This window comes from Tympanuchus pallidicinctus, unplaced genomic scaffold (genome assembly GCF_026119805.1).
Source record: "Tympanuchus pallidicinctus isolate F22 unplaced genomic scaffold, pur_lepc_1.0 scaffold30, whole genome shotgun sequence".
In the NCBI taxonomy this organism is placed as follows: Eukaryota; Metazoa; Chordata; class Aves; order Galliformes; family Phasianidae; genus Tympanuchus; species Tympanuchus pallidicinctus.
The window spans coordinates 1,564,715-1,589,696 of NW_026294748.1; the positions used below are offsets into that span (position 1 = coordinate 1,564,715).

Below are 24,982 nucleotides of genomic sequence, written 5' to 3' on the forward strand. Positions count from 1 at the left end.
TTCCAACTGCTTGTGTCCTTCCCTCCCCTCTGTGCACGCGCTGTAACTTCCTAGAAGTCTGCAGTCTGTTGCCTTGCCAACACCGGCATCGCTTACGGGTGGGAAGCAGACAGCAGCACGGAGCCCTCCCAGCAGCACAGGAGGGCGGAGGGGAAAGGGAGAGAATCTCCATGATCTCAAATCACGCATTTACAGTCTGGGGAAGTGGGGAATTAATGCATATTTCCAGCAATCGGTGTGGGACTGTAGAGTGGCTCAGCTTGGAGGGGACCTTAAGCATCACCCAGTGCCACCCCCGGCCGTGGGCAGGGCTGCCCCCCACCAGCTCAGGCTGCCCAGGGTCCCATCCCACCTGGCCTTGAGTGCCTGCAGGGATGGGGCACCCACAGCTCTCTGGGCAGCCTGACAGTATTCCTTGCTACTTCTAAGATAGGACAACAGTGTAATTTTTTTAATGATGGCTGATCATGAACCGCATCCATTTCAAATCTGGGTTGCCTTAATGTCTGAAGTCAGAGCTTGATGCAGTTGGCAGTCAGCTCTGTGCCTGCTGTCCTGGTACCCACTGATGTTTACCATGTGCATGTCATCTGCAAATTGAAAATTACTTCTAGTGGTCTCCATTTGCATGTTGTTGTACTTCTCAAGGGAGAAGAGAAAATTTAAAACAAATTTTAGAAGTTCTTTAAGCTTTTAACATGCAACAGGCACGCCAGCATCTTGTAATGCACTCTGCTTGTATTTTTTTTCTTCCTTTGATGGTTCATCCCCAGAAAGCAGCCACACAAACACACACACACAAATGGCATTTATCTCAGCTGATGGCAGTTGTATGGTCACTGCAGAGGTGATGGTCACGTTGTCCAGGTGGGCAGGGACACATTGGTGGCACTGTGCATCTGTTTCTGCTCCACATTTCATGTTCTGTGAGCAGGATTCCTGAGCTGCCACCAGCTCAAAGGCCTTTGGCTCTTTGTTTTGGATTTACATTGCATTCAGCATTGGCAGCTGGAGAGGTGTAACCTGGAAGAACCAGAGCAGGTGATGCTGGAGGGTGGTGCTGAGGTATTGCCACGTTCCACAGCACTGCTGAGCGCCTGCAAAGCCCGGTAAGGAGTTGTTCCTCTTTTCACAGTGGTTTGTGAGAACAGCAGCAGACGTGGCAGCTGGCAGTGCTTCCATTGCAAACAGTTCAGTAAAGACATAACCCTGACCCCTTTCCTTGCTCTCCCCCATCCCCAGCACTGTCCTCAACCCCACAGCTCTCACTCCTTTTGCAGCTCCAGTTGCACTCTGACTTCAGCAGGCAATGGATAAACCATCCCGCTACGCATGGGAACGTAGCAGAAAATTAACATTACAGTCAAAAAGATGAAAATATGAAATGTGAAGGCTGATATATATTTTTTTTTTCCTGTGGTTTTGCCTCGCAGCTTGCTGCTTCAAAGAAGCAGTGAATTGAAGTCACTAGCTGTAGCTGTCTCGTTCTTTCTCGAGGCAGTGTTTTGATAAATGTTGATGAGTTTAACTGTAAAACTAAATGACATTTATAGCACGATGTATGCTTTACCCACTGCTTAATTATATCTAATGGTGTTGCATGTAAAAGGCATTTACCACTTTACTTTTGTTTAAAACGACAATCTAAACCTCAAGGCCTGTGTTGTTTTTTAAAGGAAGACGAAGACTTAATTAAAAACTAAATACAATCTATTTTTAAAAGGCAGCCACAACTTTTAATATGTGATAGGAATTGCCACACGTTTAATACAAGTGCTTATGAATTCCGAACGGGTGGACTCCTGTTGTTGGAACTGCTCACTGCTGCATGGAGGTGCCAAGCAAGCAGAAATGTTCCCTTTCTCCTCATTTTTGTATTGTTTCTGTAAGTGCTGCATCATTGCTGTAAGTCCAGAGGCAGCAGAGGGGATAGGGCTGATGTAGTTACAGAATGACAGAATCACAGTCACTGAGGTTGAAAGAGATCTCTGAGATCATCTGGTCCAACCACCCACCCACCAGTGTTTCCCCACTAAACTGCATCCCATAGAACAACATCTGAACACAGCAATGTGCTCAGGAGCACAGAACCAAAGAATGGCCTGGGTTGCAAAGGAGCACAGTGCTCATCCAGTTCCAACCCCCTGCTGTGTGCAGGTCACCAACCAGCAGCCCAGGCTGTCCAGAGCCACATCCAGCCTGGCCTTGAATGCCTGCAGGGATGGGGCATCCACAGCTTCCTTGGGCAACCTGTGCCAGTGCCTCGCCACCCTCTGAGCATCTCCCCTTTTTGGTTCAGTCACAGGGGCGTACTGAAAGTAAATCCCATAGATAGAGGGGGGGAGAAAAAAAACAAACATGCATTGTCCTTTCCTATGTGTATTTTTTATAGTTTGTTTTTCCCCTTGACTTGAGAGAAGCACTGGGTGTGGGCTGACAGAGGGACCTGCAGATTCCATAGCAAGTAGATTAATGCTTAAAGACACTGGCATTGGTCTTTTACTGCCATTTATAAACCTGATGGGTGGCAGACTGAGGGCTGCTTCCACATGTGTTCTCCCTCTCCTGTGAAATAATAAATATGGTAAAATAGCTCTCAGAACTGCCTTTATCACAGGGATGAATCAGGACAGTTGGTGTAGCAAGAGACTTAAAACTTACAAATATGTTGCCCTTTAGGCTAGCATTCATCATTGTGTCTGATCTGGAATCCAGACTAAAGCCTTTTGTTATTATATACCTTTTTATCCTTTTTTTGGAGTAGACGCAGGAAGGCGTTCTCACTTTGATTGTAATGCTGAGGCTTCTTTCTCCCTTTTTTTTGGGGGGGCGGGGGGGGTTGTGTGGCTGATAGTGTCTGTCATTCTTTCTGTGTCATGAAAGATGTTGTCTCTAATCTCTTCCTTTAAGGGAAAACGAGGAAAAAAAAAAAAAAGGCAAAAATCCCCTAAGCACAATGCCCCCATCAAACTGTGATGTGCAGATATTGAAGTGACCCGTGGCTCTTAGGACTGGATTTCCCAAGCACTGAAAAGCAGCAGCAGAACTTCAGCAGAGATGAAGCAGGAAGTTTCTCAGCTCTTTTGTAAGCAGTTATTAAGTGAAGGCAATGCAAGCAATGCTACTTATAGAAATGACTAATTAGAAGTGTAAAGCCCACCCAGTGCCACCCCCAGCCATGGGCAGGGCTGCCCCCCACCAGCTCAAGCTGCCCAGGACCCCATCATTGATTGCCTGCAGGGCTGGGGCACTCCATTCGCCGCCACTCTCTGGGCCCATCCATCCACCTCCTTGGAAGGTAAATGTTCAGCATCCTCAGGGACAAGCATTTGCTTCCACGTTGCCCATCCTGGATTTCTTGGATGCCTTCTGCAGAGGTCAGTGATGGTGTCAGCGCTGGGCCTGGCGGCCCAATGGATGGCTGTGGGGCAGCAGATGCAGGCGGTGCTGAGCTGCAGCCCTGCTCAGTGCACTGAGAGCTGCTCCCTGCCTGCAGACGTGATGGGACTGCAATGCAAAGCCATGACACTGGAGTGCTTACTCTTGTTTGTCCAAAGAGAACATGAAGAGTAGGCAGATAAGGCGCGTTATCAACTTCTTGAGTTGCTTTGCTATTGCGGTGCGAATTGAGATCAGCTCTTCTCCCATGATTTCAAGCTGTGTATTAACTTCAAAGGGTGAAATACAAACTTAATTTAATCCCTGGAAGAACTCATCCTTTTGCATTCGATGTTTGATGTGTTTGTACATGGAAGCGCGGTTTAGATGCATAAGCTTACAGTTGCTCAGGTTGGTGGATATTTTAGCTCTCTCGTTTCGTGGATAAAAGTTCTGGGGGTTTTTGCTTCAAGTCTTACAAAATAACTCCTGTGTACAGCACAGCCGATAAAGCGCTGTGGTTTAAGTCTATCTTAGAGGATGGGAATTGGCCAGAATACCTCACGGAAAGCACCGTGTTCCAATTTATCATCTATTATCCCATTGTGCCTCAGGACATTTTCTGCAGGCTTGCACATTTGTTACTAATTTTATCGTTTAATTCTCGCCTTTTGCAGTGACAGAACTAAAGATTCGAGAACAGCTTTAGATTACATGCGCACACAGTTAAGGGAGATCCTTTCTTATGAAGGAGATCAAGCTGTTGATCAAAATTCATCTCAGATACTTCATGGAAATAAAGATTTCTTGGATTTAGAAGAGATTATTAAGCTGCACATTGTGACAGATGCTACTGACAGTAAAATATTATGGATATTAAAAATCTGCGAGAAGTGGGTTATAGGTATGAATAGAAGAATTATCTGCTCGTTAGAATAAAATGGTTCCCATCATCTGTCTTAAAACAGTTTTCCATCGTTCTGTGTTGGCTTTTTGTTGGGGTGTGGGTCATGTAGCATCTAATAATTGAGTGCATTGAGAAACGGATTCTGAGAGTGACAATAGAACACCTGAAAATCACAAAGCCAACCTCACAGGTGGAAGGTTAACCTCTGCTTGTCCTGCACCCATACAGGCGTCCTTGGCTGCATGGGGAAGACGTGGCACCGAAACAGACCTTGCTGTGCCCTGTAGGTGATGTGTGCTGTTGGGAGCATAGCTTCAGTGGCCTAGGGTACGGCCATGGGGCTGCTGCCAACCTGCACAGTGCACAAATGGAGGTGACGGTGCAGCTGGCACCCCTGCAGGCATGTTGCTTCCTCCTGGACTTGGGATTTCAGCGTGGATTTTACAGCTTTGTGACAGAAGCAGGACTGAAGGCAAGTCAGGTTGTGCTGCTCAACAACGCTGTTCTAATAACACAAATGCACTGAATGCACTCGTTGTCTGTGAAAACAGAATATTTTATTAATGCTTCCTTTTCCTACCTGCAGCAACCTGCTGTACGCCGTCAGAGCCCCGTTCCTCATAGCACAAGTCAGAGCAAGTGCAGGAGTATCTGTGTATTTTAAACTCTGGATTAATCAAGGTCTCCTTCCTTAGATCTAGGCTCTGTGTGTCCTTGGTAGCGGTGTAGCTGGAAGATAAAAAGCAGATAAGAAATTCTGTATTAGAACAGCATTAATAATAAATGAATGTTGATCCTAATTGAGTATTATTTAAACATACTGGATGGAGGCAGCATTCTGCTGGGACCATCTTATGTTGTCAAACTACATCTCCCTTGCCAGTGCTGCCTCTGAACATCTCTCTTTGGTAGCACGAGTGGATTGCTGGTTCTCAGGCGGTGTCCTTGACGGATGATGTCTTGCAGTGGTGACAGCAGAGCTGGAGGAATGCGTGCACAGAACTTGTGACAGGTGCACGCAGTGCATTTCTTTTGAGGCTCTGCACAGCTTTGCCCTTTGCTTTCGTTTTTGCTTTCACACCCACTCTCTTCACTTCTCCCTTTTCCACATGACAGCCCCATTTAGGGGCCAGCAGGCACCGCTCAGGGGTGACCAGCTGCTCCTGCTCAAGCAGCAGGTGACTTCCACGTCCTGCCTCACCAGTACCTGCACTTTCTGATTCTTTTCCACAGTGCAGCCTTTGAGGCATGATGAGTGGTGGCAGCGTGAATCGAGCAGCTCCTGTCATCTGAAGCCCTCACTGTTTCTAAACTGCTGTGTTTGTGATTGAAAGCATCTTGGAGCCAGGACTTGGGCACGCGGAACTGAATGACCCACATTGCTGTTTGAGATCGTGTGGTTTCATAGAGCTTTTTCCTGTTTGGTAAAAACAAAAACGTTCCTTAATTTCCTTTTCCCTACTTAGTGAGTGATTTTTAATTGGGTGTTTGTCTCTTTGCACAAGGCAGAGCAATGTGGCTGTGCTGCAGTGTGGCTCAGTGCTCAACAGTCCTTCAGCCTCTAAAGCCAAACCACAGCTGCTTGCAGACCAGACCTGTGTTTCTCCATCCTGAGTTATTGGTAAGGCTCCCTGAGAGTGCTTCCTTCCTCATAATACCCATGTACAAGAAATGCTAACCTAAAATAGGAAGTCAGTTCTCTGCAGCATCTTGGCTTGCTTTCTGCTCTGAGCTCCTCTCTCTGCTCCCATTCTGTCCACAGTGGTTTACTTTTTTCCCCTGGAAGGAAGCTTTGTGGGTTTTTTTGAGTCTTTTATTATATTTTTTCCTAAGTATTTTTGTGACCCTAAACTGGACGAAGCTGCTCCATCACAAGGAACTTGCAGCAACATCCTGTAAATCGTAGAGCTGTAGAATGGCTGAGGTTGGAGGCTGTGTGTGTGATGTGCTGCAGCTGAGGACTGCTGCTGCACAGATGTCCTTCGGCTCTGCAGTGCTGTGATAAACCCCTGACCTTAGCAGTGCAAAGCAATGGTTTAATAAGTGACCTTTTATTGTTTTGCAGTGTACTGTCTATTTCCAGAATAGGTGGAAAAGATTGGCCTGTTCCTGAAAGCTGCTCTTGTGGTGTGTTAGTTAAACAGGGCAAAGCATCCCTACCTGTAAATATAGATAAATAAAAGGCTGCAGTATCAACACCATTTATATACGTGAGCTGCCAGATGAGGTAAGAAATGAGTTCTGAAAGAGGAAAAATACAGCCAGCAGCTTTCCAACTTAGCCGTGGCAGCAAAACATATAAATTGTGCTTTTAGCCATCATTGTGGTGAGAGTGACTGGTAGGGTTCTTGCTCTGCGTGGTCATATTCAGAAAGGCAGAATTTCTGGCGATTGCTGTAAATTATGTTCTCTTATGAGACTTTATTTGGTTAGAAACATGGAATGAGAAGAAACAGATCTGTGGAACAACGGGCTGTGTTGCAACAAGCTGCATTAATCCTGAGAGCCATGACGGATTCCTGTGTGCTGCGTTCCCGTGAGCCTTGTTTGCAGAGCCCCACCGAAGGCAGTGGCAGATAAGATCTGTATTGATTCTGAGCATCCTCTGATGGTAACCTTTGAGGGGACAGGCAGTGTATGGCCGCGGAATTTTATCTATCAATATCTGAGTAATAGAAAGACAAGCATGACATCTAATCCCAACACAGGTGACAGATGATAAATCTGAGCTGGTGTGGTTGCTGGTAATGGGAGGCAGTGAGAGGGGAGGCTGGCGGGGCGGTGACGGACGTGGTCAAGTCAGGAAATGCTTTGGGCTGAGAGATGCTTCAGCCAAACGTGTGTAGGTTTTCATTATAGGTAAAGGGGTTTTATTCCCAAATGCAGTATATAAGATGCCAATCGTTTGCATGAGCTATGGACTGCTTGGTTGTTCCTAGCAAGTGGTGCAGAATGAAAGACTGATGCTCTCCCCATGCGTTAACCTCAAAGCAGATATTTTGCAGGGGTGGTGCTGGGCTGGCCCTTGTGTTTGCTGCCCCACTCCTGGATCCATCCCATGGCTCCGTGCTGCAGCAGCACAGTGTGCTCCACGCTCCCTTTGCAAACAGGGCTCCCAAAACTCCTGGGGCTGGGGCAGCCAGTCAGAAACAGGGCTCTTCCAGCAGCTTTGGGAGTAAAGAATGCTGAGAAATTTAATAATTCAGATGGAGAGTGATTCAGCAAAGGGACCGCTCGCCTTTGGACTAACAATACTTAGCCAGCTATGTTGCTTTAGCAGTATTTCAAATCAGTTTTCTATCTTTATACCATTCCAGTTGCACGCCAGCAGAAAGAATTCCCCGATGCAATTTCATCATGCAGAAATTCACAAATGTTTAAAGTAAATATAACCCTCAGTGTCAGTTTGGAGCTATTGTCATCTTTTATTCTTACTCTTTAAACAAGAAAAGCACTAAAGGTGGCTATAGCGTATTTTTTTTTTTTTCCTTTCCTCCAGAAATTTAATAGCTCTGCACAACTTACTCAAATTCGCAGTATATTTTCCTGAAGTGTGTAATTCTTAACACAAACACGCTCTCCATAATAAGCAATTTTTTTAGCACCATCTTGCTTATTCTCTCTGAAGCCAGGAGAGCACTTCAGTGGAGGAATGTTGGCTGCGGCTCAGTGAGAGCTGGGCAGAGGGTTGCTGTGCCTCGCTGGGTGAATCAGCGATGAAAGGTGCTGAAAGCATTCACACGTGTGTACACTTGTTAAAATATGTATCGAGAAGAGAGGGAAATAGGCTCCTGCAATTACAGAGGTTGAGTAAAGCGTATGACAAGAAAATTAAATAGCTTGCTGAATGGTGGAAGTGTTTTTGTCCCTGCAGAAAATGTCAGAGAAACTTGCTGAAATTCACAGTGAATAAGAGAATGGGAAGACTTGTGGTGGCCAGGCCCAGTGGTGGCGTGGCTTGCAGTAGTCCAGTTGGATTATTGGTCATCCAAAATTAATGTGTGCAGATTGGGTGATGTCAGAGAAGGGCGTCACAGAATCATAAAGGTTGGAGAAGAGCTCTGGGATCGTCCAGTCCAACCATCCACCATCACTGCCCACTGACCATAGCCCTATGTATTCCCCCTTCCCTTTCCTTGAACACCTCCAGGCATGATGACCTCCCCACCTCCCTGGGCAGCCTGTGCTGATGCCCAGCCACTCTTTCTGAGAAGAAATTCTTCCTAATACCAAAGCAGCCCTTAGAAAACCAAGCAGAGTGAATGGAACGCAATGGAAGGTGGGTGAAGAGAAGGCGTCTCCCACCATTGCTGCATTTAGGGCTGACCCTGGCTCTTCTTATAAGTTAGTATGGAGCTTTCATCTGGTCTCCCTATCTTTTTCAGTTCACCTTCTGAGAAGTGATGAACCTTACCGAAGAATTGTTCTCTAGCTGGAAAAACAGAAGCATTGTACTTAATGCCAAGTAGTTCCTTAATTGATGTGCTTCATTAGTGACAGGCAATAGCTGTGTTTTTACAGATACTGGAAGTTGGGGAATAGTTTCTGTGAATATTAATCCCCCACCTCCTTTTTTCCACCGCAGAAGAACTTTTTTAGCTTGTGCTCTTCCACAGTGAACACATGAGGTGCTACCAAAACTCACAGCGACAGAATGGACGTGGAAATCAGCGCCCCTCATCAAAGCCACCCTTTTTAATTCATGCTTTTTTTTTTTTTTTTGGTCGAGGAAGAATAACACGCATGAAAATTTGAAAGCAAACACGAATGCAACGTGAGCATTACCATATCAATTTGCTGTAGTCAGAACTTCAGACGCAGAAGTGGAGATGCTTATATCCCATTTCCTCCATTTCCTTTGAGCGCCGTCTGCTCCGTTGGGTTCTGAGGCTGCAGTGGATGCTGTGCTCTGAAGTAGCTGTCACTCACAGAACGTGGGGATTTTACACAGAGCACAACTTCACATCAGCTTATTGGAGATGACAGCAAAACAAACTTGAAAATGAGATTTTCTAGAGTTCTGTTTGTTTGCCAGCAGTACTTTTTTTTTGTTTGAAGAGCTCTTTCCCAGAGGAGGTACAGTTGCATTTTGGCCATGCTAAGACAGTTGCTCGCCATAGAGGAGGTTTTGAAGAGACAGTAAGAGCTACTTGAATGCAGGAAAATCTCAGAGATACTTGACTGAAGGTCACAAAAGTGGTAATTAGATCTTATTAGAAAAGAAAGTTGCTCTTTCAAAATGTTAGATGTAAATCTTGGTTGAAAATAATTTTTTTCTTCAAGGTTGAGAATGAAATTGGAAGAATAATTGTTCCTAAACATCCATGCGCAGCTTCAGATTCTGTGGCTTTGGAGGGTTTCCATTATTATTTTTACCTGGGCACAAAAGGAAGACTTCAGGGCGGAAAGGTATCAGTAACTGGCAGCCAGCTGAAGTGAGCAGATCCTCACAGCGGGCTGGTGGGGCTGAGAAACCCAATTTTATGCTAAGAAATTGCTCTTCTCACATTATAGGCCAAAACCCCTTGGCTTCTTCAGCAGAAATATGAGTAATTTTCACGATGTGGTATTGTTCAGTGTTATTGTTGTCATCTGTTCACAGCTGTACCTTGAGCAAAATGTGTTCCACTCATTGGGGGCTCTCTTAAGGTATAAGTGTGAGCTCTGGGCACCTCTTGTGCCCATCTCCCACCTCCCCGCTCTGTGTGATGGTGGTGGATGCAGACACATGCTCCTTTGTGGTGCTTGGGATGGCTGTGGGTGCTGAGCATGCTCTGAAGTGGTGTCTGTGGTGGCCGTGGATGAGTGCTCCGGTGCTGAGTCTGATGGCTGTGGACATGTGCTCCAACGTGGTGTCTGGTGGTCATGGACATGTGCTCCAGTGCTGTGTCTGGTGGCCATAAACATGCTCCACTGTGGAGTCTGATGGCTGTGGACACGTGCTCCAACATGGTGTCTCTATTGGCAATGAACACATGCTCCAACGTGGTGTCTCTGTTGGCAATGGAAACGTGCTCCAACGTGGTGTCTCTGGCCAAGGTCGCATGCTCCAGCTTAGTGCCATGGATGCATGCTCAAAGGTGATGCCTGCTGCACACCAGCACTCAGCCCTGCTGCTGTGTCACTCGCAGCTTTCAACTTGCAAGGCTTTCAGCATCTCTCTTTGGCAGACAGAATGGACTGGGAGATGCGAAGAGACTAATAATAGTGCAATTACACTCCCTCAGCCTGTCAATACTAACAGGTGCCCTTGAAGCTGGTGCAGTCAGTGTCTGAGTCTGGAGTTGTGCTGCTCATGGAGGCAGAATGGTGCATCTTAGTGCACATCAGCTCCGTGAGCAAAGCAGTGCAAAGGCACTGACTTAGGACTCGTTCCTTGAGCACATTTTTCCTACGTGCCATAAGCTGTGTCTCATGCTCTTACGTGCACGTACAATTTCGTAGACAGCCCGATCTAAAATTGCTACCATTCTCTTGTGCATGAAAAGATGTCATGAAATTAACTCTGTGGGAAGCAATTGCCTTTTGTTGCCGACACAATTAGTGTGGATTGTCCATTCTTCTCGAAAGTTCGAGTGTGACGAGGCTCTGTGTTAGAACAGCCTGCAGGGCCAGATGCACTGAGCTCCAGCAACTTGCTTTCAGCACGCCGTCGTCATTTCTGTCCCATCTCCTTAAAGCCAAATCGCCAAGTCAATGGCGATTTGTTTTCCTCCTCCTTGCTGCTCCATAGCTTCTGATGGCTGCAGAATGCCTGTTCTGTTTCTGTGGTCTTTCTGAAGAGGCAGATTGTAATGCTTCGTGGGGATGCTGGTCTTTGTGATGAGTGGGAAGAGCACAGGAGCTGCTTGGTGGAATAGCAGTGACAAGGAAACAAAGCCTCTGATGTAGGAAGGTTGCAAGGTGTTTATAACCCTTCTACAATGCTTCTCTCAACCCTTAGTTGGTTGTTTAATCGTTTCATTCTTCTTAGATAGCTGAAATTGGTAAGTTTTGACATCAAAATTACATTAATTCTGTGAATTGATCATCATGTCATGTTTTTCCTCCAAGACACAAACAAATACTCTGTATATTTCAGTGTAGGTTTCTGGTTGGTTGGTTGTTATTTTTTTCCCTTGACTCAATTTATTAAGAGGAATTCTGTGAGTTTACATAGTTGAGGTTTCATGAAAATTACTCTTTTTTGAAAAGCGTTTCTGTTTTCTGTGTATGGAATCAGCAGTGCTATCAGCCATGATGAGTACCTGTGGCTGGTGTTGTGTTGGGAATTGAAGAGGCATGTTCACAAGCACGTATTTCTCATCTTTCCATCTCCTCCCCCGATTCTTCACTCCATCCTGATGTGCTGCAAGTGGAAAAAAGAATTAATTTTCAATGTTACCACTGCATATGAGCCAAGGTCCCTGCACTGTGCCCACCTAAGAGAAACTTGTTCTAACACAATTTGCTGTTCAAAGTCTTCTTTCTTTGCAGCCTTAGAAACAAATACTGCAGTGGTCCAATCCAGAAATACAAGTGTAAAAATTGTTTAGCTTCTAGCCAAAATCTTTCCCTGAGTGCATTACTTCCCTTCACCTTGTCCTTCCTTCCCGTAGGTTTTCTACATTGCACAGCCAAAGAATTGCTTGATACAGTAAAGGAGACACACAGAGCATTTTTTTGCTTTCCCTTACATTGTATCTGTTTTGGTTATTCCATGTGCTCATTGATTTTATACATGTATGATGCGTGTATATCATAGAATGGCCTGGGTTGAAAAGGAGCACAGTGCTCATCCAGTTCCAACCCTCTGCTGTGTGCAGATCACCAACCAGCAGCCCAGGCTGCCCAGAGCCACATCCAGCCTGGCCTTGAATGCCTGCAGGGATGGGGCAGTTCCACATACAGCAGTTCCCCCTGAAGCCCATCTCACAAGCTGGCTCATCTCACGTTCCTGTTTTCCTCTCTCAAAAGCAATGTGTTACACTTCAGCTCAAGAATATTCTTGCATCTTACGTCAGGTGTAAGTCATCCAGTTTGTGTAGGCAGCGATGAGAAGCTCAGTCCAGGAAAGCATGTTTTGAAGAACTGCCTACCTGTGAGCACAGGTTATGTGTGTGCACAGGCAGAAAGATTGCCTGCTGAGTGTGGGTAGGGCTTAAAAAAACTGATTTTCATTTGCAATTTTTTGTTCTCTTTTTCTATGGCCTTAATGACTTCAGAAAATGGCTGCAGTTTTTTCACTTCCACTTTTTTCATGCTAGGCTCGATCTCCTTGTGTGCATGCTAAGGGATTCAAACACCTTGCTGGAAACAGAGGCTCGATTCTCTTCATAGCTTTATAAACAGAGCCCAAAGGGAAGTGAATTATGTGGGCAAAATTGAGATTTAATCAATCCTACCCAGGTTTGAAATACGAAGTCTGATCTTTGAATCTGTCCCTTATGTTACAGAGCACTGAGGAGAGTTCTTTATCAGTAGTAGCCTTCCTTTTTTTTCTTTCTTTCTTTTATTTTTTTTTTTTTCACTCTCTTTCTGTGATTCCATTTGATGTCTGTACAGTTCAAAAACTGACAAGTTGTAGATGTTGAGAAGCTGTGGGTGCCCCATCCCTGCAGGCACTCCAGGCCAGGTGGGATGGGGCCCTGGGCAGCCTGAGCTGGTGGGGGGCAGCCCTGCCCACGGCCGGGGGTGGCACTGGGTGGGCTTTGAGCTCTTCTCCAACCTGAGCCATGCTATGATTCTCCCCCTCTCTATCCAAATATGCCATTAAAAGACGTTGTGGTGCTTTAAATGTCTGTATTTTGGTGAAAGTAATACTCCCTGGAATGCTTGCATAGCGCTGGTAAATATTAGCAAATAACTTCCCGAAATGTTTAAGTGAAAATGGGTCTAGAGAGTTCTCGCTTCACACTGCATGTTTATTTAATTTGAAGTTTGTAATTGATGCTGTTCTTGGTAACTGGGAGCAGATGTGAATGCAGATAACCAAAAGCTTTAACTCGTACTGCCTTGTGCTGTTAGTTAAGCAAACAAATTTAGGTCAGCAGAGCAAAGGAATCTGTGCAAACAACAGCCGGATGGGATGCCCTCTGGTTCAGAATAAATACACAGAAATCAACTACGGTTGAGCTGATGGCTGTGTCAGACTGTGGGGTGTTGTCCTCGTGTGCCCTGTGCCTCTCATTAACCCCAAAGCCTGCGGGTGTGCAAATATTCCTTGAGTCAGATCCTGACGCCGGCCTGGACCTCGATGCTGGACTTCCAAAGCAATCAGTCAGCAGGCTTAACGTAGCAGCATTCCAGCATGAAAAGCTTCAGTGGCTTAAACTTCAAATAATTTATTTCTAAATTACTTCTACTGTAATTTTTATTAATTCAAATAGGCTTCCAAGCTGATGTAAAACTCAGTAAATGCAAGGAACAGTTTAATGAATTGAAAATAGGATTGAGTCTTTTAAAGTAAATGTAAAAAAATATGCTCGCAGTAATTGCTTAGATGGAAATCAAGTCTTAATAGCTTTGTTAATGATTTGTAGCGAATATTGCATTTATGAGAACATATCAAGCTGATCCTTGTGCAAGAACCTTGTTTTGAATGGGTTTGATAAAATCATTCCCTGGGAGCAGTTAGTGGTGAATAGAATGGAATCATAGGATCATAGAATCCTTAGAGTTAGAAGGGACCTCTGAAGGCCATCAGGTCCGACTCCCTTGCAGTGAACAGGGACACCACATCTCCATTAGGTTGCCCTGATTTTGGCTTGCACTGCTGCTGGAATCTTGCAGCGCAGCCTCTGCTGGAGCCTGGCTGTGGGCAGGTGGGGGCTGAGGATCACTTCTGGTCGTTGGTGTGCTACCCACAGCAGTCTGTGATCAGCATCAGACCCAGTTGGCTGTGTGTAAAGTCTTATATCGCGGTGGTATAAGTTCCTAAGTGAGTGATGCTATTGCATCCCCTAGCTTTGCTTAGGTAAGCTGTATGTGACAAACATTTGTGCTGCCGTGGTTGGAAGTGTTGAAGAAAATCATAGTGGGGCTGTTGGTAGCACATTTGTGTGGCTGGGTGACCCAAGAGGTTTGACCATGGTCAGTACAGTAGCAGTTCACTAAAAAAAGGTGGAGAAAAGGCAAGTAAAAAGACAAACCAGAGCATAACAACCATCTCTGGGTATTTTGAGTCTCAAAGTTTCTCCCCCTTCCTTGGGCCACCTACAAGTGAAGCTGCATTGCGGTTCTCCCCATGTCCATGCAGGAGGCAGACAAGCTGTGAGCTGCCCACAGGAGGGGCTTTGGTTCCTCTTCCCCTCTCCAACAGAGCTCTGCTTTGCTGTAACCTGACGTAGAAGGTGTGGAAAACATGAAATGCAAAATGCTTCTTTTTTTTTTTTTTTTTTTTTCAAATCAAGGTCCTCTGCATTCTTTATAACGCGAACCAGATTTCTCCATGTGCATCTGATGCAATGATTCAATTCATTAGAGAGAGAGTTTGGAGGTGGTGACCTGTAAATGATTACAAGACTCCCACGGCATAATTGCATCGAGTTCGTCTTTCCCACCTCTGGACATTAATAGCACCCACTGATGAGATGTAGTAAGCGAAAACCAGTTCACAAAAGCATATCTGCTGAAGTCAAAGGACAGATGCTTCCGAAAGCAGATTTTTCTTTTAAGGTAATTTAACAATATTCATCTTTTTAAGGGAGGAAGGAAATTTCTGCTGTTCTCATGCACATGGCATGGAACATCTGCTCCTGGGACTGGTATGAGGAATAAGGCATGGAGAGGTGGATAAGTCCAGGGAGATTTTTCCCTGCTCATCATTTTTGGTCATTATTTAAAATAGAGGGAATGAAGTGACTTGTTTGCTCTGTAATCACAGAATCACAGAATTGTAGGGGTTGGAAGGGACCTCCAGAGATCATCGAGTCCAACCCCCTACCAAAGCAGTTCCCTATAGCAGGTCGCACAGGTTGGCATCCAGGCAGGTCTTGAACATCTCCAGAGAAGGAGACTCCACCACCTCCCTGGCAGCCTGTTCCAGTGCTCCTCATCTCACTGTACAGAAGTTCTTGTGCACAGGTGCAGAACTTCCTATGCTACAGTTTCCAGCCGTTTCCCCTTGTCCTGTCTCCACTCACCACTGAAAAGAATCCGGCCTCGCCATTCTGCCCCCCACACCTTAGGTACTGATAGACCTGGATCAGGTCCCCTCTCAGCCTTCTTTTCTCAAGGCTGAACAGACCCAGTTCACTCAGCCTTTCTTCATAGGAGAGATGCTCCGGGCCCTTCACCATCCTTGTGGCCCTCCGCTGGACTCTTTCCAAGAGATCTCTGTAATGAGGCCGTACGGTGGTCATTTGGCAAGCAATTAGCTGTACAGCAGTCATTTTTCCACTATTCCCATCATGGACCTCTCTTCCAATTACTCCTCTTTAATTCAGTTGTTTCCAGGATGGTCAAGAGGAGGAAATCCATCCTCAAATTTCCTGGTGTTGCCATCTTGAGTATTCCAAATGAAACTTTCAGACGTCGCTTATGATTTTCATATTTCCTCTTCCTTTCCTTCCTAAGGTGATGGCCAGAACCTGGTAACAGAAGATGTGACGGTAGTGGAGGGGGACGTTGCCACCATCAGCTGTCGAGTCAAAAACAGCGACGACTCCGTGATTCAGCTCCTCAATCCCAACAGACAGACGATTTATTTCAGAGATTTCAGACGTAAGTTCCATTTTTTTATTATTTGGTAACAACTTTTCCTGCACTTTGCTCGCAGTTAGGATAAAGGATATGCTGAGATCTTCTAATTTTATGTTGGACACTTAAAGTTTAGTCAATTCTTTAGAGGGCAGATCAGACAGGCAATCATAATCTTTCTCCTTAATGGAAACCTTGATGGACCCCTTTAAAAGTCAGACCATCTTCTTTGCAATAGGAATTGATTGTAGTAATTCAGGGTGAATTGCAATTGAGTGCCAAATATTTAGCTGACACAAACAAATTGAACAGGGCAAAGCAGAGACAGTGTAATGTTCTCAGAGGTAATCTGTTTGGTGGCAAAGCTGAAATTTTCAAGATGATCTCTGCCTCATTATAGCCAAAGCAAAATCTCCAATCACCATGGGGTCTGCTGAGCAAACCTGGCTTTGTTTCCTCTCGTGACCATACCACCTCATCATAGCTGGAATGAGATGTTTAAAATGGTCTGTAGTGTCACAGCGGGGACCAGAGACACTGGGACATTGTACTGGGTGTTATAGGAACGTCTGGCAGAGCACGTTCTCTCCTGAAACACCTTGTGCCCTGTCTACCTGCAGGCTGTGGAGCCTGGCTTGTTTCACTTGTGCTGACATTTGTGGTCTCTATGTTTGCTGGTAAGATTTGAAACATTCAGTTTCCAGATTTCTAAACAGCCACTACTGGTCATGGAAACAAATGTTAAATTATCCTTTCCCTACTTCTTTTATTTTTCATGCTGCCCCTGGTTTACTCGCTGCACACAGTCTGAAATGCAGACGTATAGGAGTGGATTTTCACAATAGGCAGTTTACCTCTGCATCATTAAGCTGTCTGAGCCATAGAATCATTGAGGTTGGAAAAGATCTCTCACATCCCCATCCCACCATTCCCACCACATTCCCCAGTGCCACATCCCCATGGTTCTAGAACCCACCCAGGGATGGTGACAACCCCCCCACCCCCCTGTGCAGCCCATCCCAGTGCCCAACCACTCTTTCGGAGAATAAGTTTTTCCTAACACCCAGCCTTACTCCATTGGCACCTCTGAAACTAAGCCTTGATGCTGTGCCTGGCTGATTTACTTCTGTTGATTCTTGGTAACGATTTGAGAACAGAAGCATTCGATAGATCCCAGCTGTAACTCAAGAGCAGGATTCCAGCTACAGGCAGGAGCTGCTTTAGATGCTGCTCAGATCTCTGCAGACTTTTGACTTTGTGTTGGGAAGAGGGGCTTCTGCATCTGTCGCCGCTGACGATCCCTTTGCTCCACAGCACTGAAGGACAGCAGGTTTCAGCTGGTGAATTTCTCCAACAGCGAGCTCCGAGTGTCGCTGACAAACGTCTCTATTTCTGATGAAGGACGGTACTTCTGCCAGCTCTACACAGATCCCCCACAGGAAATCTACACCACCATCACAGTGCTTGGTAAGGACCCTACGGGTGCTCGTGGCGAACCTCTCTAATTGCTGATGAATTTTGTGCTTTCAGTGGTCAGACTGATCTGATCGTACACTCAATATTCCCAAACTCGGGGATGTGAAGGATGATATTATAATGAAGATAGACAGCATCTTTGCCCATCCGCGATATTCCTTAAGGGCAATTATTACCAACAGCGTAGCTCAGGAACCTCCTACTATATGAAGATGCATAAGTTTTGCATGTTTCTCTGTTGACTTATCCAGCGAAATGGAAAGCCAGCTAATGGGAAGTGATAGTTTCCTATTAATTGTAGCAATTTTTTTTCACGCTTAATGGAAAATAAAGTCTTTCGCTCCCCATCCTAAAGTTGCTCACTGCTTTAGGAACTGCTGTTTGAAGAGTTGAAGTTAATTCTGTCTCATCCCTCCCATTCCCACCAGCCAAAATACGTTCACAGCAGGTCACGCTGAGCTCTTGCCTTGCCTTCTCTTGATGCTTTGCAGGGCTGTGGTGGATGTGCAGCTGTAAGGCTGTGGTTACCAATAATAGCAGCTCACGCTATTAGCGCTCGTTCTGCAGATTAGCTGTGGCTTTTAAGATTCTATTAATAGGAGAACCTGAATCACGGAGGATGATATGATGTGAGATCTCACTTGCTGATTAGTTTAAATCTTTCTCCTTTTATTTAATGAGATTTGGTTCTTACGTTTCTATATGTTGCTTAAATAATGTTTATAAGCGGTTCTACTACAGCTGTTACGTTTATCAACAGCTTTTAACTTCTAATAGTTTCCAGTTTCCATGTGGATGAGGAGCTCTATTCCAGCTTTTCTCAGTAATCACACCTAAACAAAAATACTGTGTTGTATTTAATTTCCCTACTTAACTTGAAATAATGCTATTTACTTGATTCATCTGTAAGCTGGGACTGCATGTCTCCCAAGTGGGAGATGTAATGCAGTTGGGTTTTGGTGGTTTTCCTTTTAACACACGTTAGGCTTTAGAATTCAAGGAGAAGTCTGATTTATTTTCTTTTGTAGGTCTTTTGCTTCAGTTCGTTTCAGATGTTCAGTATGACCAGTGTGTGCCTGCCTCTCCCTGGCATTCATAAAGCTGTGAGCCTTTCCTGTGAGCCTTCATCACGTGCTCAGGCAAAGCCATAGTTCACAGGGCAGGCAATAAAGATAGATGTTTATTATTAGAAGGCTGAGGTGGGAAGTGTTTATCTTAGCTAACATTTGTACTTCGAGACAGGATGTGCAAAGCCAAGGATAACATGTCTGTCTTTTCTTCCATATTATTGACTCTCCGATTAGGAGAAAAAATGGGACTGGGCTGGGGAGTAGTTATCCATGTCAGTACATCGTCGGTTCTCCTGGGGATTCATTCTCCACCAAAGATCTCTTAGTCATTACTCAGTCTCCTCTATATTTTAAGTCCTATCGAAGAGTAGTTTTGCTGATCTGCTTCTCTTTGGCGAGCAGAACAAAGTTTTGAGGCATCCTTCTTTGTAGTCAGTGTTAGAAGAGAGCTTCACGCTTTCCTTTCCTTCAGTAATGTTCTTCCCTCCTCTTCCCCGCGACTTTAATGCCTTCAGTGAGACTATATGTAGATTTATTCATGCTTAATTGGAACATGTGAAAATCTCCAATATGTAGTCTGTTCTGTTCTTCTTACAGAAAAGCCACAAGTGACTAATTAGTCCATTTGATCATCTGGATGATATTTATACATATTTGTTCTTCATTAGCTGAAAAACGCGTTAGTCACATTTGAACTATACAGTTGCTTAATCACATCGATCAGAGCAAAGTTGAGTTTCCTTTGGAAGTTCTCATTTTTTTTCCCTGTGAGTGCAACTCCACGCCACGTGAACTCTTGATGTTCATTTTTTCTCACTCTCCAGCTACTGGTGCTTCCATGGGGAGAGACTCCTTGCTTCTGTGTCATCACTGTTAAGCTTGTTTGTCACGACTCTGTGTTAGGCTGCAGGCTGAAGCTCTGGCCTGTTTCTGAATATTACTGCCTTATGTTTCATGCAGGACTCTTGATCTGTAGAGGAAAGTGGGGAGGATGGGCAATTACCATCCTAAGGAGGCTGCCGTGCGGTGCAAGAGTTGGGCACTGGCTGCACAGTTGACTGTCTCCTCTTCCTGGGGTGCTTTTGGGTTTAGTTTGGTGACTGCAGTCCCATGTGCTCCTGTGCTCGTTGCCTTTTGAGCATTTTCAATGAGCTTGATGGTCGCTGGCCTGCTTCCACTCCTTAAGGCTGAGACTTGAAACTGAACAGCAGGAGAGAAAAATTGCCTTCCGAGGTTAGAACTGCGGTAAGTAATGCGCTTCCAAATGTCAGCTTTGGTGTTTCCTCTCCCTGTCAGCACAAGTCGAGAAATGTGCGTGAAGTCAAACTGTATTTTTAAATAGCAGCGTACACAACTGAGTGCCGTGGAAGATTCAGGCTCTTCTGCAGAGCGGTGCCTTGGTAGGAGGCAGAACTGAAAGATAAGGATTTGATAAGTGATAATTTGTGAAACCACTCTGATTATTAGGTGGAGAGTGAAGGCGCTTACTCTGATTACTGCAAAACCATCTATCAAAGGACTTGATCGATTGAAAGATCAAGTAAATGCTGGTGGCTAGTGTGCTCCAGTAGGCTTTATGGGTTTTTCAGAAGTCTTTCTTGTCTTGTGTTAGCGATCAGAAAACGTCTTACTTGCCTTTTCATCAGGCATGTGTTGTGATTTTGGTTTTTGTTTTATTTCTCTTTCATTTTAGTCCCACCACGCAATTTGGTCATTGATATCCAGAAAGAAATTGCTGTTGAGGGAGAAGAGATTGAGCTGAACTGCACTGCCATGGCCAGCAGACCAGCAACCACCATCAGATGGTTCAAAGGAAACAAGGAGCTGACTGGTATGTGCATCCTCCCAATCACCTTTTTTTCTTTCTTTCCTTTTCACATGCTGAAATGATTTATGTAACATTGTCTGCTTGCTCTCTGTTGTCTCCTTAAAAAAAAGAAAGAAGAAAGCAAGCTGTTTTAAACGCCAGCTCAGGAACAAAGGAGTATGTGGGCAGACATAAATTATCCTTTAACACAGAAGGGCTGAACTTCGTGTTGTCCTCTGCCTACCTGCCAGACTTAAGTATAGGGATCTGGAGCCTTTCTGTAACTGCAGGTGACCTCGAGGAGCCCTAAAGCTGCGCGGAGAATTTATTTCTCTGCCTGTTTGTGTTTTTCTGCCCTGTTTTAGGTATGAGTAAGATTGACTGTGCTTTGAGCTGTGCTTTGACTTTCAGTTCATCTTCATACCTCACTCTTTTGTTTATGGAGTATTTTTCCTGTGTTCAGTTGCATATTCATACAAGAAGTGTTTCTCCTACTCCCCTCAGCCTGGTTGCTCCTGGTATTAGCACAGTCGAGTTGCTGACACTGATTGCATGTGTCATGCTGTTAGTTTTTAAGTCTGCATGTAGATGTGAGCTTGGTTGACAACACCTTTGCGCTGAGACAGTGAAGGGCTCTCTACAGAAGTCCAGACTCATTACTTTAAATGCAACCCCCCTACAAGGGCAAGATAAAATCCTCTATTTAAGTACAACACCTACAAGCATCTGAGTATGACACATGCTGAGCGTATGCTGATAAAGGTGGAATGCAAACCTGCTGCTGCTTGAAGTGGTGCCCCACTGATTTCCAGCACCTGTTGTCATCTAAACGTTACACAGATCTTCAAATGATCTCTTTCTTGGTTTTCTTTCCTATTCTGGCTGGCAGCAGTGCAATAGTTTTTGACCCTTCATGCTTGACCTGTCCAGCTTCTTGATTGAGTTTTCTTGCGTTGGCAATTGAATCCCAGTTTTGCTTTAGCTTTGAAGACTGCTGGGCTGAGTAGTAGCTTCTTGAAATACCAGTTCACCCTGTGGAGTCTTTGGATGTTTTTTAAACAGAAGTCAGGAAACTGAAATACTGGGTTGAGAATAGATTTCCTCTAGGCATAAAGGGAAGTCACTTTCTGCAGCTCTCCTCATGTTTTACTCAAATGTATTTATCCTGAAATATTTTTGTGTTTGAAAGACCTCTGTTGCAAGTTACTCCTAACATTCTGACCGTGCAATCTGGGTTCTTAAATAAAAAGCCACAGATAAGAGTATTTGGAAGCACAGTGGAGGAACACTGTCAGCAAGTGATTGCAGAAGGCATGGCAAAATCCTCTCTCCTGTCTCTTCTTTCCTTTCTTGGTTCTGTGTTGTGTATCACATCACCTTTCAGGTGGTAAATCCTGCCGTTACTCTCATGGTTACTCTCTCTGGAGTACAGCTGAAATATTTCAGCCTATCAATATGACTTTTAATTAAGTTAATCTGTTTAATCACCTTTCTAGCTAATCGTTGATTCCAAAGTGGGAGGGGATTTGTAACTCCATTGATTGAAGAGTTCAGGGATTTGGGGATGGTGTAAAGGGATTGTTAATCATTGTGATAGTATATGGTAGATTTTAATCAGAAACAACTTTGCGGGGAGGTGTGTTGCTCCATCCCCACATACCTCCCTGCCATAAAGCCTTGTGTCTAAAGAAAGGAAACAAGTGTATGAAGGCAGCGTGTCAGCTGGGCACAGAAGTTAGGAATGTGCATAGATGCATCCGTGTGATCGCTTTCTGCTCTTCTTTTCCATTTCCTCCCCAGGCAAGTCAGAAGTGGAGCAGTGGTCTGATATGTACACAGTGACCAGCCAGCTTTTGCTGAAAGTGGGGCGGGAGGACGATGGGGTCCCTGTCATCTGCTTGGTGGATCACCCCGCTGTCAAAGACTTGCAGACACAACGCTACCTAGAAGTCATGTGTGAGTAGCAGAACTTCTGATGGTTTTAACATATAGAATCACAGAGGAGCCTGGGTCGAAAAGGAGCACAGTGCTCATCCAGTTCCAACCCCCTGCTGTGTGCAGGGCCAACCAGCAGCCCAGGCTGCCCAGAGCCACATCCAGCCTGGTCTTGAATGCCTGCAGGGATGGGGCATCCACAGCCTCCTTGGGCAACCTGTGCCAGTGCCTCACCACCCTCTGGGTGAAAAAATACAAAATTACTCACTGAAGAGTTCAGGAACTGCTTGCTGTATGTTTAGGTGAAGCTGTGGAGGCTGTTGGTGGAACTTATGGCCTGTTTTCAAAAACTGAAATTGAGTGTTGTTTACCATTTAATTGGTTAAGTTTTGACTTTCCCCAGCCCTTTCATTTACTTCAGATTTGCACCATAAAAAGTTCCTGGCTGAGCGTTATGATCGTCAGAACAGACTAAATCTCAGGGGGTTGGAAGGTTGTTGGTTTTTTTTAGCAAAAATCTCTTTGAATGCTTTTCTCTGATGCCACATAAAAATAACTGGCCACCATTGTGAGTTTACTGCAAAAAAAAAGAAAGAAAAAAAGCCACTGTGCAAAAGAAGCATTGGTTTTGTGCATTGTGAACGTACAGCTGCAGCTGTTTTTCTAAAGTAGGGCAGGATGAAGTGCATGGAATCTCTAGTAGCATCCCTGACAGAGGCCAAGCCACTTTCACTGTTATGTCCCCGTCATGTTGGGTGTTAATAATGCATTGCACTTTGTTTAGGAGCTGTTCTGCTGTATGTGACGTTAACAAGGTCTCTGAGCAGTTATCTGGAAATACCTGTGGTCCCAAATGCAGACGTGCCTGACTTCCAGCTGCTCTATGCATATGCTGCTGCTCAGAAAGAGCTCCAAAACCAAAGTGAGACTGTCCTCACTGCATAGCTTTGGTGCCTCAGAAAATCAGGGCTGCGCAGATGATTCCCAGTGCTTATTTTTGCAGGTTGACATCGACTGCAACATTACGCTGAAAGGGAAAGAGGAGGTTGTATTAATTTTATTTCATTTGCTTCGTTATGTAGTTTCATTATGAACGTCTTGGTTACAATTCTCATATCTCTGAAACTAGCGTGAAGTTATGTTCCTGTAATGAGGAAAACAGAAATGATCAGATACTTCCTAAATTGGCAGATACTAGATTTCTTGTGACTGCGGTAATGTGTAATTCATTTATGCAAACTTAATGTCCATTAACATTTCTTGTAGAGCTCCATTAGCTTTAATAATACATTAGCACCTTTGTGAGGCTTGATCAAATACTTAACAGGGGAAAAAAAAAATCCTATCTCCCCTATTATGTTGATATTGAAATCTTCCAGAGTTTCTTCCCCTTGTTTGAAAGGGCATCAGATTTCCTTTAGGCTTCCTTTTAGACATTGCACTGAAATCCCCAATACTTTGATGGATGGGAGAGGATCAATGTTTGTGGGGAGGACAAAAAAAAAACAGTAAAATCTGTTCTGTTTTTCCTCTCTATCAAATGAATCCCATTTGGAGTGCTTTCATTTGCTGTCTTTTCAGGGTTGCTCATACAATGAAGGCAAATCACATGTAAAATACAGTTACTTGGATGTCCTTTGGGACGCATGTGATCTTCTGATAATGTGTTGGAGGCTTCTGCTGCAAAGATTTTACCCTTACCACTGATTTTAGTGTTCCCTGTGGTTGTTCCTGGAGCTGAGCATGTGCCTGTTGGAGTAGAACTAACACAGCACCTCCTTGCGAGGGTGAGGGGGTGGGTATGAAAAGGTCTTTTGAGTGCTCTGGTCGGAGTTGAACTCAGAGCTTGCTAACAGAAGCTATGTGTATATTTACGGGGAATTGACCCGTGTTAGTCTGGTTAGTTTTTTAGTGGGCAGGAGCAGATGGCTTGAGAGAAGAGAACCAGGAGAAAAAAACACGTAACGTCATAACCTTGCAGCTCCCAGCAATTAGTGGCTTCGGGACTTCATGTGCTGGAGGACACCCAGGCATGAGCAGTTGGTTCTTCCTGCTGGACCTGAACCTAGGGTAGAAAAGGAGTTTGGAGAGCAAACCTTTACCCCTGAGCTTTTCTGGCTTTAATCTGATGACTGCAGCTCAGTACTGAGGGAGACTATGAGCAGGAGGAAAATCTTGTCTTCACCAACCAGCATCTCAATCAGTGCTTCTGTTGGCACGAACTCAGCCTCTTGGGGAACTTTGACAATCAGGCTTAATTGATACTTTCTCAGTTGCTTTTTAGATACGGGACTTGCAATCAGAGCACCGGATCCCTTCCGATGACTGTTGATGCACTTCTACTGACCATTTTTACTTTTCAGGCACACAAAATGCCATACCTCCAAAAGAAGCAGTGATTAGCAGTCACCCATCGGGCCAATGCATTTGGTTTTTGCTGCTTCTCTTGCAGCCACGGAGGCATAACTCCAGATCAGTCAGCTGCACGACGTTGGTTGAAATGTCTGCTGTTCCATTCTCTCCCTCTAAGTCTTGCCTATCTGTACCAAGGGCACAACGGATCCACCTTTTTGGCACACCAGCAGGACGTAGTAAAGTATTTTCTCAGCACATGTTGTATTTCTCTGCACTTAATGTTTCCAACCTGAGCATGTTGGGGAAGGATGGGAGGATGATGGATGGAGCCTTCTTGGATAACGAGGTATTGTTGTCTGACTCAATTTCAAGGCA

The 24,982-nt window shown here is 44.9% G+C and overlaps 1 protein-coding gene across 6 annotated transcripts in view; it reads left to right on the forward strand.

The window, feature by feature from the left end:
- CADM1 (cell adhesion molecule 1) overlaps positions 1-24,982 on the forward strand; it is a 158,448-nt gene that overhangs the window by 90,569 nt on the left and 42,897 nt on the right. For all 6 annotated transcript variants that reach the window (XM_052697456.1, XM_052697457.1, XM_052697458.1 and 3 more), the window contains exons 2-5: positions 15,842-15,988; positions 17,279-17,431; positions 20,204-20,341; positions 22,118-22,273. In XM_052697456.1, the coding sequence (XP_052553416.1) occupies positions 15,842-15,988; positions 17,279-17,431; positions 20,204-20,341; positions 22,118-22,273 (594 nt within the window). The remainder of the gene's footprint in view (positions 1-15,841; positions 15,989-17,278; positions 17,432-20,203; positions 20,342-22,117; positions 22,274-24,982) is intronic.